At 34.7% G+C, this 15,203-nt stretch overlaps 1 protein-coding gene across 1 annotated transcript in view; it reads right to left on the bottom strand.

Annotated features, from left to right (window-relative positions):
- The window catches only part of LOC131146587 (rust resistance kinase Lr10-like), a 17,531-nt gene extending 8,651 nt beyond the window's left edge, over positions 1–8,880 (bottom strand). The window contains exons 1-2 of the mRNA XM_058096264.1: positions 7,424–8,880; positions 5,952–6,008 (exon numbers count right to left, since the gene is read on the bottom strand). Coding sequence (XP_057952247.1) covers positions 5,952–6,008; positions 7,424–8,282 — 916 coding nt within the window. The 5' untranslated portion in view covers positions 8,283–8,880. The remainder of the gene's footprint in view (positions 1–5,951; positions 6,009–7,423) is intronic.
- Positions 8,881–15,203: the final 6,323 nt, after the last annotated feature.

Here is a 15,203-nt window from a genome sequence, read left to right as displayed (position 1 = left end):
GGACCTAACTTGATTACTTTTAAAAAATATTGGACTTAATTAAAACTCAATTAAAAATACCAGACGATTTAAAAACTCTTCTGTCGTGCTCTGGGCCTGCCTGATCCTGTCTTTGATAATCCGACCTATCACACGCTTGCTGAAAGGCTCGGCCCCACTACTCGCCGCTCCCCACTTCAATCCCAAAACAAAGGAGAATGACATCTTCTACCGTATAGAGCCTCAAACGGTGCCATGCCAATACTGGACTGGTAACTGTTATTATATGCAAATTCTACTAATGCGGTGAATTGAGTCCAGCTACCCCCAAAGTCTAATACACACGCTCAGAGCATATCCTCTAATATCTGTATCGTCTTCTTAGTCTGCCCGTCTGACTGAGGATGGAATGCCGTGCTAAACGATAACTGAGATCCCAGAGCCTCCTACAGCTCCTCCGAATCGTGACACGAATCGCGGGTCTCGATCTTACACAATAGACACAAGCATGCCATGAGAAAGAAGTTTGGGTAAAATAAAAAAAAAAATTTTTTTTTTTTTTTTTTTTCTATCTCCTGAATGTAATCTCCGCTACATGGCTAGGGAGTAGCTGATCTTGAGAGGTATAAAGTGAGCGGTCCTAGTTAACTGGTCACCAATCACTCAGATGGCATTTTGACCATGTAATGCCGTCGACAGTCCTGAGACGAAATCCATCGATGTATATCCCACTTCCACTCTGAGATAAATAACTGGCTGGCAACTGCTTGCCCGGCCTCTGGTGCTCACTTTTACCTACTAGCACTCAAACACTGGGCTACATACTTGGCGATCTCTCCTTCATGCCACTCCACCAATACGACTCTTGAGATCTCTGTATATCTTGTACTACCGTGATGACTTTCCGGTTTTCTTTCCTCTTTTATTATTTTAAATACCTTCTAAATTTGGGTCCGTTACATCATCAAGACTCACTTAAGACATTGAGAGTCAATTTAAAACACTGGGACTCACTTAAGACATCGAGACCAATTAAAAATACAAACTCAACTAAGACACCGGGACTCACTTTAAGCTCTGGTCACTCAATTAAAAATACTAGGACTCAACTTAAGATTACCGAGACTCAATTAAACTACTAGATTCAAATAAAAACAGGACCCAATTCAATATACCAGACTCAATTTACAATACAGAATCAATACAATACCGAGACTCAATTGAGTTTCTCAAAAGGGTCATCCATTTTTCGGGAACCCCCTTGAAGTCATGCTTTATTGTGGCGTCTTCTTGGGGATACCTCGTTAATTAGGGATGGACATGCACTTCTCCGTATTTCATAATCACCTAAATCTCACCTCCACATTTCACATTCACAATTCACTTTTCTAGTAATTCCCGTCTACTTCATACTTTTGTTCTCATTTGATTCACTAGTTAAATTACCAATTATGCATTTTTGAACTCACTATCAGATGGATAATACATTGGCATGCTTCCCTCTCATGATGGGTTAACGGCTGAGGCTGGACTTAACCCTGGTCGGCCCACCAGAGTTAAATAAAAACACCAACCTCTTAGTCCTGTAAGGCAAATTGCTTTCTCACATGATTGGACCTAGAGTAACTCTACCCTACCTAGCACAATTGACCATCCGTCTCGCACTCTCCACGAGACGTGTGGGTTCACTAACTCTTTCAAAAACTCACGCCGCACATTACTGTGCTATAAACACGAAACCACAGTCCACCGGAGTTCTCAATCCATAACTTGCAATTTATCACTCACAGGCAACTCTGATTTTACAATCACACTCAATAACTATTCTCACACATTTTAGTAATTTCAACATCTCATGAATATATATATAATATATATATATATAGATCTATAATCATAATTTATCGCAATATATTATTTTTACTCATGCCACATATTTAGAATAATATACATATGTATACATTTACTAAAAATATGTCAACCCACATTCCTCACTCACATTACTAAAATATACATTTTAATTATCTCCACAATTATCTAGAAAATCCCTTACTTTCATCATTGCATTTTTCCGTAAATAATAACTAATATCACATAGCTTTTAAGCTCAAAATCACAGTTCAAACGGTTTGGTTTTTCTAAATTCACATAATAACCATTAACCTACACAATATTTTTTTTTTCATTTTTCACTAGTAATTCACAAATTACTGGGTAATTTTTCCCCTTACCGGTTTCCTAAACTACACCTGTAGGGATTCCAAAATTATACCCGCGGCGATCACTCGAACCCTAAATTCATAAATCATAATTATTAATTCTACCTCAAATAAATACATTTTAATATTTCCTAAACTCATAAACTTCAAATAACTAATTAATTGCCAAAAACTACAATTTTTTTTAATTTCTCAATTTTACCTTAAACCTTGGAGTGGGGTGTTGGAAAACCCAGTTCAAAAATCTGCTCCGCTAGACTGTAGAAAAACGCTCCTAGATAACAACTTGGATGTTTTAGATCCTTAGTTAGGCCTAAAGATTTGGAGAGAAATTGAGAATAAATAGTGAATTTATCTTCCTAGGAGTGGTGCCTACACGTTCCTACGAAAAACACTTTTGGTAGGAATGGTGGTGGCGGAGAATGGAGCCAGCGGTATTTCTGTGTTCGCGATATATCAATTTATTTTCAGAGAATAAGGAGAAGAGCGGAAGGTGCGAGGAGAGAGCGCGAGAAATGATGAAGAGAGAGAGAGATAGAGAGAGAGAGAGAGAGAGAGAGAGGAGAGATAGGAGAGAGCGCAGGTTCTCTGCTCTTTTTTGTTTTTTTGCTTTTTTCAATTCACTTGAATTTGAAGTATCTTCAGTTACTTATATATATATATATATATCTATATATATATATATATATATATTCTAACATTATATATTAATTATATAATATGTTTATATATTATTTATATGATAATAATAATTTAATAATTATAAATTTTTAATTTTTTTTTTGATCATTACCCCTAAATATTGTTTGGGATCATTAACAAGGTATATGGTTTTGTATGTATCACCATAGAGGTGTTATCGCAAATATGCGTCAATTAAAAATTATTTTAACTTTCTCTCGCATAGGTTTTAACAAGTTTAATAATTAAATTTGAGGCTTCTTGCCTCTACCATGAGCTTTTGATAGGACACGATATCCACAACTCATTTATCTTCTTATTTTAAATGTAATAGTTAGAATATTTATGCGCCACCAATCCTACGTTATATTGGAAGGAAAATTCTATTTGAAAATCCAAATTTTTCTTACTATATTATATATATATATATGTATATGTATAATAATAAGTAAATATAATGTTTATTTTAAGTTGTTGGCAAGCATCTTGCCACCCTTTCCTATTCTTCTTCTACCATGTGAGAACTGAAATCATGACGTGTGAGCTTAATTGAAATATGAAATTTTCTTGCTAAATGTTACGCCACGATGTGATCATAGAGTCCATTAATTCATAATTTTAAATTTTCTTCAACTGTAATTTATGGAGTCCAACTTGACTAATCGATCATCTCATACCTTTCAACATCAATCCAAGATGACGTAAATGGTCTGAAGGTGGGGATGTATTTGTTGAAGAAAGATCTATGTGCAAATCATTAGGGGTTGTTTGGTCAGAAAGCCTGGAATGTGCATAACTCGATAGTTTTTAGTTTTTGTTTGCATGGTTATTTTCTTGGAGTGAGTCTATATTAAGAATGGCTATTGTTACTATACTACAGGTGTGTGATTGTTAACACACTACTAATAATGCCCTTTTCATTTTTGTGCAATGCCATGATCAACTCTACTAGATCATTATAGCCCAACTTGCGATGAACATTTCAAATCCATCTTTAAAACCATGGAGTTTATTCATGTTATTATTATTATTAATTATTATCGTTCTAAAAAATTCACTGCAGAACTACTAATTAGCAATCATTGTTGTTACAAGAGAAAAATTCAAGGATTAGAAGTTGTCTAAGAGTCATTACATCAAAATTTCTAATACAACAGCACTGTGAACGATTTACTTGTACTAAACAAAAGTAATATGTTTCTCATTTTGGCTTCGGGCATCAACATTTTATGTTGTCGCTATATCATTTAGAGTTGGAATCTAATCCAAGCTAACAATTTATTCTTAGTCTTAACCAATGCATTCGAACCAAGACCAAAGACACTTTGTCCAACTAATATGAGAGAATGAATTGCATTGGCAGGGAAGCTAAGCTGTTCTCCCTTAATCTTTCACTTGCATCATTTTCATAATAATCCGCTGATAGAATCCCCCCTCCATGGATCATAGATGACATTTGTAAGTTTGTTTGGTTCATGTATGCTCCCTTATCCTCGTTTTGCATTTCAGTGGAGACCTAAAAGGCTTGGGAGGCAATTTGCAATGCTTCCACTGTTCCTTCCAGCATCTCCACAACCTGGTGCCATTGACGGGCGTCAGCAGGTCTCATTTGTATGCACCACAGCTACAATTAAATCATTTTCTTTATTTTCCTCTCCTCCTCATTGGCATCTTTTATCCTAATGTTTTTCCCTTCATTGTAATTTGATCATAAACCCATGAAGGCATTAAATTTGGCTAAATTCTTTATAGATGGATTCAATTCTCCTCTTGCTCGCATTTCCATCAACAACCATCCAAATATAAACACAGCTTTATAGGAGACTCCTCCGAATATTCTTGTAGAAAAGTTCTGGTGCCATGTATCCCATTTTCCTCTTGCAGCAGTAAGAGACCCAATGCTTGTCCTCTCCTTGATACAACTTTGCAAGCCCGAAGTCTGAAACTTTGGAGTGAGATTTCTCATCAGAAGAATGTATGGGGTTTGTATCAAGTGCAACATTTGCATGTCGCATCCCGATGTAGGTAAACTTAATCCCACGAGCCCCCCAAGAGAAATTTCATACATATTGTCATGATATATGCCAACATTTCTCCTTGGCAAAAAGATGTGCTTTTCAAGAGACCCTTTGGGCTGAAAGTCATAACCAAGTGCACGCTTAGAGCCCCTCCACACAAATCCAATAGGCCTCACCACATTGACTGATGATTCGTCCAATGTAGCAATTTGCACTATATGAATTCTTCCCGTTTAGCTTTTTGACGTGCCCAACATTTTCACCGCTACATGACAACCACTGCGAAGTTTTCCTTTGTATACAAAGCCGTAGCTCCTTCCCCTCAATTCCTCCTTAATTTAATTGGTCATTTTTTTAATTTCTGTATAAGAGTACCTAATTGTGAAAATTATTTTGGCTTTGCAGAAAGTCTTCAATATTGTTTACTTTATAAATGCCTCTTCGAATTTATAATAAAAAACACTAGTACCCTGGCATTCCGCAGAAATTTTTAGTGCCCATCCATGGTACTGCATTGAGTCACAAAAAATATTTACTCACAAACAGATACTAACAGAAGGGTATTAATATTTAGCAGGTAATAAGAGTGTTCACTAAGTTAAAGTATGCAGGTTTCGAATTTTAAAAAATTTTAAAAATTTTTTTAAATATGTAATTGAGTGATGTTTACTTAAAGTAAACCATTTAAGCAATGTAATATTGAAAATTAATAATTAATGCTTCACAATACAAACACATTTGGTATAGGAAGCAAATCAAACTGAAAAATAAAATTACAAGTTCATATGTTAACACTATGTAAAATAAATGCTCTAGTTATATATAATTTTATCTAGGGCAGAGGACATGCTTTTATCAAGTGTCAAATAAAATTTTAAAAGACTAATTATTTTGCTCATTTTGCCATTGGAATGACATAATATTGACTAAAATTTCATCCCAATGATACTTTTACCTACTAATTTACATACTCTACTTTTAAAAAATCTGTTAAATTATTTACACTATTTGAAATTGTATGTATGTATACTACTATGGTCTAAGTATATCTTACCAATGACAAGCTTTGTCATCACTTGATAAAGAAGAAAGAACCAATTGAGCCAGAAACCTAAATTTTCCCACACACGTAGAAAATAAAATCAATATGTATATAAACAATTTGTTGCTATATGGCACACTCAAATTCACCCACATGCACATATATGCATACATACAACGTGTATGCTGTTAAAAAAATATAATTAAAATAACTCATTTAAATAAACAATTCTTTCAAAAGTTAGATTCACTTAAATGAAAATGTTGAAAATTATTTAAAAAAATCTGATTAATAGGAAAAGAGTTTCATTTAAAAAAAAAAAAAAAACATATCTTTGTATGATTCTTTTTTAATAAAAATCAAATTTCAATTAAAAAAGAATTGATTGGTATAATTATATGGGACTCTTCTTTTCAAAAACACTATAAAATTTTATCTTTCTTTAAAAAAATTCTAGATTAAAATAATTATAATAATATTTTTTGAAATTTGTATATAAGTTGTATAATATATTATTGAAAATCTACAATTATTGTGTTTTAAATGACTAAATTTAAAAACCTCTTTGGCATAGACTTCTATTGAAAACAGTTTAGGATGTAATTTTTAATTAGGTTTTAAAATCATATTTCTAAGAAAAAAAAAAAAAAAGATGAAGCTTTACCACTTATTTAATAAGTGGGAACTAAGACATCTTAATAGAAATAACTTTTTTCTGTGAAGGAAAATTAGTTCTCATTATACAAAGAAAATTATTTTTAGCACAAAATACTAAGGTCCTCCTTTTTTGAGGTCCTAATTTTAGGTTTGTTTTCAATTTTAATATTATTTTTTAGGTTTGTATTTTAATTTTGAAAGGACCGAAAAGGGGGTAAAATTGTTGATCATGTGGCTTACGTGCGATGATCACAAAATAAAATGAAGATTCGATGATGTGAGCTTTTTACCAATACCCATGAATTTACTTTTAAAAATAAAAAAGAATAAAAAATTAAAATATGAATTAATCAATAAATTGCAATACTTAATTAATTTTAAAAACTTATAAATATATTCTCATTTCATTATAAGGATCTTAAGTTGAAGAACAAATTGAACTGTGTGATTAAAATAAAAATTCCTCCCTACATAAAGTAGATATTATATGGATTAGTTCAAATAAATTAATTGATTTAATGATTAGAAAAATTGGAATTAAAAAATAACTTTTTAGTATTTTTTGCATCAAAGTATTTTTATATGTCAAGTGGTTTTTAGTATTATATGTCATGTCATTAAAAAATTATTAGAGTACAAACACTAAAATCGATATAATGTCATTATATACATGTAAGAAAAATTATAAATATTTAATTTAATTAAAATACAGACATATAATAAGATTATATTAATTTATATACATATATATATATATATATATAATAGTATTCTCATTATATTCGCCCTATGTCACGCTGCCCGGAAAACAAAACACCGTAACTTACAATGTTTGTGTACTAGTAGTATTGAACCGCACCGCTCGCCGCATGCGATGTCGGCAAGATCGGCGCCATTCAGGAAGCAGTGACCGTAATCAGACTCGCACTTCTCGCATTTTTCCTGCGAACGAAACCAGAAGAGCACAAACCCGTAGGCCATGGCGTCCCGGATGCCCCAGAAGGAAACGTTGTCGTCTTCCGCCAGCCCATTACCCCAAACCAAAGTCTCCCTTGCTATGGTGCACGACTCCCCCACATCAGACAACCGGAGTGCCCCATACGCCGCGTAAGAGTACCGGCGGTTTCCGACCACATCCCTTCCGCAGGGAGCAGCTGCAGCCACCAATTTACCGGCGAAATTCCCCACTGGGGCTGCGCACTCCATGAATGTTATGGCGGCGTTTGGCGGTGTAGAAGGACCATTATAATAGTGGTAGGAATAATAGGGGTGGGGATTGTACATCATAGAATATTTATCGCCCTCGCTGAAGTTATATGTCGCCAAAGAATACAGGGGCAAAGAGGAGCAGTCGTTTCTGCGGATGCCCGGATCCACCACCCGCATCGAGTAGTTGCCGTAATGGATTTCCTCCACATAGAATTCCCCGGAATGGAAATGCAAAACCGTGCGATTACTCTTCTCATCGCAGCTCAGTTCGTATCTTTGGTCGCCGCAATGGGGAGGATCGCCCTTCAGCCGAAAAGGGTAGCTTATGTTACGGATCTTCCCGCAGGATGAAGGGTCGCAGTACTGAGGGTGATTTCCCCTGGATTTGCTCTTAGCGACAGGCAAGAAAATTACTGGGAGGAGGAGGAGGAGGAATCCCCAACTGAAACTTGCAAACAAGAGCCTTCTCTGAAGCATGCCTGCGGAAATTGAAAGGGCACAGTTGAATTAACTTCGTATCCAGATTTCAGTACCAGATATACACGTATATACTGCTTCGGAGAATCATCCTCTCATGCCCAGAGTTCAATTCAGCGTTGGCTCTTCCTGTGTGCGTTGACTGTCACCACCATCACTGGGTACTTCAGGGCCCATCAAATACCCCATCACAGATGACAAATCGAAACAAGCCAAAAGCTAACCAGATTAGAAGGCATTGACCAATGACGATCCCACAATAATGCATACGAAATTTCTCAGGCAGCTCCTTCCAATTGTAATTTTTTTCACTCTTCCCCTGCTTTCCTGTAAATTTCATTGCATTTGCCCTTTGCTACATATATACCCTAAATTAACATAAGCTAGTTAGTGGAGTAAGAACGGTACCCCTGGAATGAAATGAAGCAGGGGCAGGCAATGAGATGAAGCATGGGCAGGCACTTCCTTGCTCTTGACACCTTATGCTTGTCCTTCTTCATCTTCTTCGCGGGTTTAACCAAAACCCAAGATTACGACGATTGCAATGTTGTATTGTAAAGTCATTTCTAACATTCAAAATCCAATATAAAGGCTGTGCTATTCATATGATGGTTGTACTATTTATATGGTGGTTGTACTATTCATTTGATGGCTGCACAAGTTTACAAAGGTGGTTGCACTATTCATTTGGTGGTTGCACAAGTCTACAAAGGTGGCTGCACTATTTATTTGTCGGCTTTGAAAATGTGGCTTACAAAACCCCTATAAATAGGGAAGTGGTGGTGAAGGAAGATATCAATCCCAAGCATCTCCAACTCTACCTTTAGAGAGAGAAATCAAGTAATCTCCTGCAAAGTGTCTCTATTGTAGCATGTGTTTCTAGTTTCTCCTAATTTGAGAAAAGTTGTATCATTATTTTTCATAGTGGATTTCTTCTACTCTTGCTCATGGTTTTTTCCTCGATTTGTTTGGGAGTTTTCCACGTAAATCTTGGTATCAATTCCTATTTTTTTATTTCTTATTTTAACTGTGTGATACTGTTCCTACCCATTCAATTTCTTAACAGTGGAATCAGAGCCTTGGGTTACGGCCTTTGGGTTGGGGTTACTATTCACGGTTACAATTCACACGTGTCACTGGATACTTTTATAATATTGTGAACATATACGAGATTTATTCAAGTATACAGTTTCATTCATTTACAATACTGTTCACGTATACGGTATTGATCATGGTGAAAAAGTTGGAGCCAGTTTAGTGAAGGAGCAGATCTTATCTATTACAACGACAGCAAAGTACGAAACTGAGAAGCTCAATGGGGGTAATTTCTCCCTTTGGAAATTGAAGATGAAGGTGGTCCTGAGAAAGGACAATTGCTTAGCGGCAATTGGAGACAGACCAACAGGGATAACTAACGAAAAATGGAACGAGATGGATGACAATGTTGTGGCTAATCTTCATCTAGCATTAGCAGATTCGGTGTTATCAAGCGTTGCAGAGAAGAAGTCAACAAAAGAAATTTGGGATGTGCTGACAAAGCTCTATGACGTAAAGTCACTTCACAATAAGATCCTCTTAAAGAGGCGACTCTACACCCTTTGAATGAGTGATTCCACATCTGTTATGGACCACATCAACAATGTTAATACGTTGTTCTCCCAACTGACAACGTTAGACCATAAGATTGAGCCAACGGAACGAGCGGAGCTTCTACTCTAAAGTTTTCCAGATTCGTATGATCAACTCATCATCAACATTACAAATAATATTCAGTTAGATAATCTAGTATTTGATGATGTTGCGGCGACTATTCTGGAAGAGGAATCCAGGCACAAAAACAAGGAAGACAGATCGTCTAGTTCTCAACAAGTTGAGGCACTACTGATGACAAGAGGACGATCAACAGAACGTAACTCTAGTGGGAGTCACAATCATAGTAGATCAAATTCAAGGAGTAAGAAGAAGAAGGATTGTTGGCATAAGAAGAAGAATGCAAGGAAAGCTCCTAAAGAGAACACTTCTCAAGGATGCACTGCGAGTACTTCCAGTGATGGCGAAATCCTATACAGCGAAGCGAAACTATCTCTAAAGGTGGTAAGAAACTTATTGATGTATGGATCATAGATTCTGGAACAACTTGGCACATGACCTCTTGTTGAGACTGATTCCACTCTTATGAACCTGTTTCAGGCGGATCTGTATTCATGAGTAATGATCATGCCTTAGAGATCACTGGTGTCGGTAATATCAAACTGAAGATGTACGATGGTTCGATTCGCACTATTCAAGGGATACGACATGTGAAGGGCTTGAAGAAAAATTTATTGTCTCTTAGACAGTTAGATGACCTTAGCTGTAAGACCCCTATTGAAAATGGGATCTTGAAGGTTGTCAAAGGCGCGCTTGTATTGATGAAAGTAGAAAAGATCGTGGAAAATCTATACACACTATTGAGAAATACTATACAACAGTGAGACGCATCAGTTGCATCAACCTAGGAAGAATCAATGATAATGTGGCATTGTAAACTTGGCCACATGTCTGAACGTGGTCTGAAGATTCTTTCAGAATGTAATCTTCTTCTCGGACTCAAATTAGTAAGTTTACCGTCTTGTGAGCATTGTGTTACAAGTAAGCAACATAGATTAAAATTTGAAAGATCTACTACCAGAAGCAAACACATTCTAAACTTGATTCATTTTGATGTATGGGAATCACCAGTTCCATCCCTAAGAGGAGCGCATTATTTTGTATCATTTATTGATGACTACTCCAGGAGATTATGAGTGTATCCACTCAAGAGGAAGTCAGATGTGTTTCTAGTGTTCAAAGAATTCAAAGCGCAGGTAGAACTTGAATTTGGAAAAAAAATCAAGTGCTTAAGGACAGATAATGGAGGAGAATATAAAACGGCAATTTTATTTCATTTTGCAAGCAACAGGGTATTCAAAGGTAGTTTACTGTTGTGCATACACCTCATCAAAATGGCATAGTAGAGTGGATGAACAGAACCATATTGGAAAGGACCAGAGCCATGTTAAAGACTGCAGATCTAGCCAAGTCATTCTGGGCTGAAACAATCAAAACCGCTTGTTATATGATAAATCAATTACCGTCAACAGCAATTGGTTTGAAGACACCGATAGAGATGTGGATTGGTAAGCCAGCCCAATATTCTTCTCTTCACGTATTTGGATGTCCGGCATATGTACTGTATAATGCTCAACAAAGAACTAAACTGGACCCAAAGTCCAGGAAATGCATATTGTTGATTAAGGTGTAATCCCAAAAGAGGGGCGGGGGTGAATTGGGTATTTTAAAAAAAATTTTGAAACTTATTTACCAATCAATCCTTATTTCTATGTTTAATTAATTAATGGCTGAAATTTGATGTTGATTTGAATTACTAAATCAATGAATTCCCTTTTACCCAATTAAATGCGTGTAAAGTTATTCAACATACACAAGCAAACAGGAAATTGAAATATGATGTGGAAAATAAAAAGGATAAGGGAAGAGAGAATGCAACCATGATTTTACGAGATTTAGCCAACTCGACCTACGTCCTCGCCTTGAGCAACCCACTCAAGGATTTCACTAAAATCTCTACTCCTTAAATTGGGACGGAACTTCCCTTACAATTCACTGCTTACAAAAGATACAACTTCCTCCTCACCCGTTGCTTACAAGAGATACAACTCTCTTCTCAAAACCTGATTCACACACCAAACCGTGTATACAATAGAATCTGTAAAAACACTCAAAAATACTTCCAAACAAAAGTCTGTGAGTACAATTCAAATTCCTAATACATTAACATATGATATAACTTGAAGCTCAGAATGTATGAAACGATACAATCGTTTATGTATGATATGCTTCAACACACAAAACCCTTTCCAAAAAAACACTCCCAAGTAATGATATATTTAAAAACGCTTTGGAGAGTTTTAGGGTTCTTAGTTCACTTTGCAAAAATGCATAAATATATTTGATGTGAACTTATTAATAAAACATTTTGTCTTGAACATTAAATCAATCAAAATCACAAAGCTTTCTTTCAAATATTCAATCACAACATGACCTTTGCAATATGCAAATATATATAGATATGTATTCCAAAGGTTAAAAGTCAATGTGTTCTATTTCAAAAAATATCCTTCAACAATATATGTATTTAAGAACTCCAAGGATATCTAATCAAGTGGATTTGTATTATTAAGTATTGAGTCTTTGAATGGAAAAAAATCACTTGAAACTAAAATATTTAATCAATAGCTAAAGCTCTTTTCAAGTGGTAATCTTATCAAAGTGATTTAATATATATGTGCACACTCAAGATCAATCTCTTAATACCTAATCAAAAATAAATTTTTCAATAATAAGCTCTATGAACAATATACATATATATATATATATATACACTCTTGAATCAAAAACCAATCAACCAATAGCAAAAAAAAACTTTCTCAAGTAATGATCTTTCCAAAAGTAATTTGTATATGTATGTGCACACTCAAGATCAAACTTTTCTAACGATATTCAATAACAATTGATGGGATGAGAAACTTTTAAAAATATTAACTTGAATAATCAAACCTCAATACTAGAATGAAAAAAAAAAGGATGAGTAAACGAGTTCCTTTCAAGATTCTGAGTTGATTTGCTCAAACTTGATATGTAGAAGTTGAAGTATAGGCAATCGTATAACAATAAGAGCAAGTTTCTCAATATTCTTTCAATAATATGTATTCTTCTCTTTACGTTGATCTTCTCGTTTGTCTTAGCTTCGTTCTAGGGTTTAGATATTCAATATTTATAATGTCCTTAGGATTGATCTCAATCGTTAGATCAAATAAAAAGCTCACGAGTTCTATTAATAAAAATATGAATTTTAAACTTTCCTGTGACTTCAGGCTACTAAAATTGAGTTTAGGCTCCTAAAGTGACTTTAGGTGACCGAAGTTCCAGTTCAGGTAACTGAAGTACCTCGGCTAGATTATGTTTTTCCCATTAATTTTTCAGGCTACTGAACTTTATCTTCAAGCTACCGAAGAAATTCTTTAGGCAACTGAAGTTGAGTTCAGGCTACCGAAGTGCCCTTTTTCTAAATTTTTCTTTTCTAATATGAAAATATGCTTTGCTCTCTTTCTTGGGTCTTTTATAAAAAATATTTTCCATGATTTTAAAAGTATTTCTAAGTTCACAAAAGTTCTTTAATGATATACATGAAATGCATGAATCTTAAAATCATTAAGGGCTTGAATCAAATTCATATACATAGGGCTGCAAACAAAGTTGAAAATTGTAAAGTGTTGCATACAATATCTTGGCTTAGTATTTCGTGTTTGATTATTTTAAGTTGATGATTGATTGAATGATTGTTTAAGTTTTGGTTTACTTGAGTTGTTGTGTGTTGGTTTATGGTTTGAATAATTAATTAAGTACTTGTTGTATATTTGATAAATAAGCAAAAGGTTAAGAATTCATAAAAGGAATTAAAAAGAAATATTAATAATCCAATTCACCCCCCCCCCCCTTTTAGGATTATACTTCTACTTTCAACTAGTATCAGAGCAGGGTTATAACAAAACCTAACAAGTAGTTATATAAAGATCTAGATAGCACACCTAGGAGTTACTCCCTTTGAAGAGGGTCAATCCTCAACTAGGCCTCCCATCTTTTATGGTTTAAATTATACATTTTGGAAACAAAGGATGAGAATCTATCTTTAAACAATGGATTTGAAGGCTTGGAAGGTTGTCACACATGGTGACTTAATTCCTACTAAAATAATAGATGGAAAACAAGCGCCCAAAGAAGAAAAAGACATGACTGACAATGACCACTGACAATGACCATAAGATGTTACAAATAAACTCAAGTGCTATGAATGCATTATATTGTGCTCTTGATATAAATGAGTTTAATAGGATCATGACATGTAAATTAGCTAAAGAGATTTGGAACAAATTAGAAGTTACCTATGAAGGAACTATAGATGTTAGAGATAGTAGAATAGACATGCTCACAAGCGAATATGAAGCCTTCAAGATGAACTTGGATTAAACTATAACAAATATGTATACAAGGTTCACACATATTATAAACTCCCTCAATACTTTAGGAAAAATATACTCAACCTATGAGATGATCTGGAAAATACTTAGAGGACTTCTTCCAATATGGGAACCTAAAGGTATAGCAATTACAAAAGGAAGAAATCTCAAAAATACATCCCTAGATGAACTCATAGGATCCCTTCTTACATATAAAATGTCTATGAATGAAAGAAGTGGAAAAACTAAAGCCCAAGAATCAATTGCTTTTAAAGCTTCAAACAAAAATGCTAGTGATGAAGATGAAGATGAAATGGATGAAGATGAACTAGCCTTCATATCCAAGAAACTTGCAAGAATAAAGAAAGAAACAAAGAAAGAATTACCTACATGCTATAATTGCAAGAAAGTTTGACACCTAAAACCGGATTGTCCAAAACTTAAGAAAGATCCTAAAAAGAAAAAGAAAAAGGCAATAAAGGCCACTACATGGGATAATCTAAGTTCTAGCAATTCAGAAAGTGAATCAAGTTACCAAGAGGTTGCTTATACTTGCTATATGGCTTGGGATAATGAGGAAAGCTCCTTATCCAAATCCTTTAATAGTTCTTGTGATGATTCAGCAGAAGAATCCAATGATGAGTGTATGCCCTCTTATGAAGAACTTCAAAATGATCCATTCAAGGTGCATAAAATTCTAGTTAATGTGACTAAAAGATACACTTCATTGAAAAACAAGAATGAAGGTGTTATGAAAGAGCTGGAATCTTTAGTTGCTGAAAGAGAAAAGGATTCAAAAATTAACAAACTAGAAAGCAAGAATGAGAAGGCAATAAAAGAACTAGAAGATCTAAGATTTCAA

This window comes from Malania oleifera, chromosome 13 (genome assembly GCF_029873635.1).
Source record: "Malania oleifera isolate guangnan ecotype guangnan chromosome 13, ASM2987363v1, whole genome shotgun sequence".
Classification (NCBI taxonomy): domain Eukaryota; kingdom Viridiplantae; phylum Streptophyta; class Magnoliopsida; order Santalales; family Ximeniaceae; genus Malania; species Malania oleifera.
Note: the sequence above shows the minus strand (reverse complement) of the source record. Positions and strands in the feature narration are given on the sequence as shown.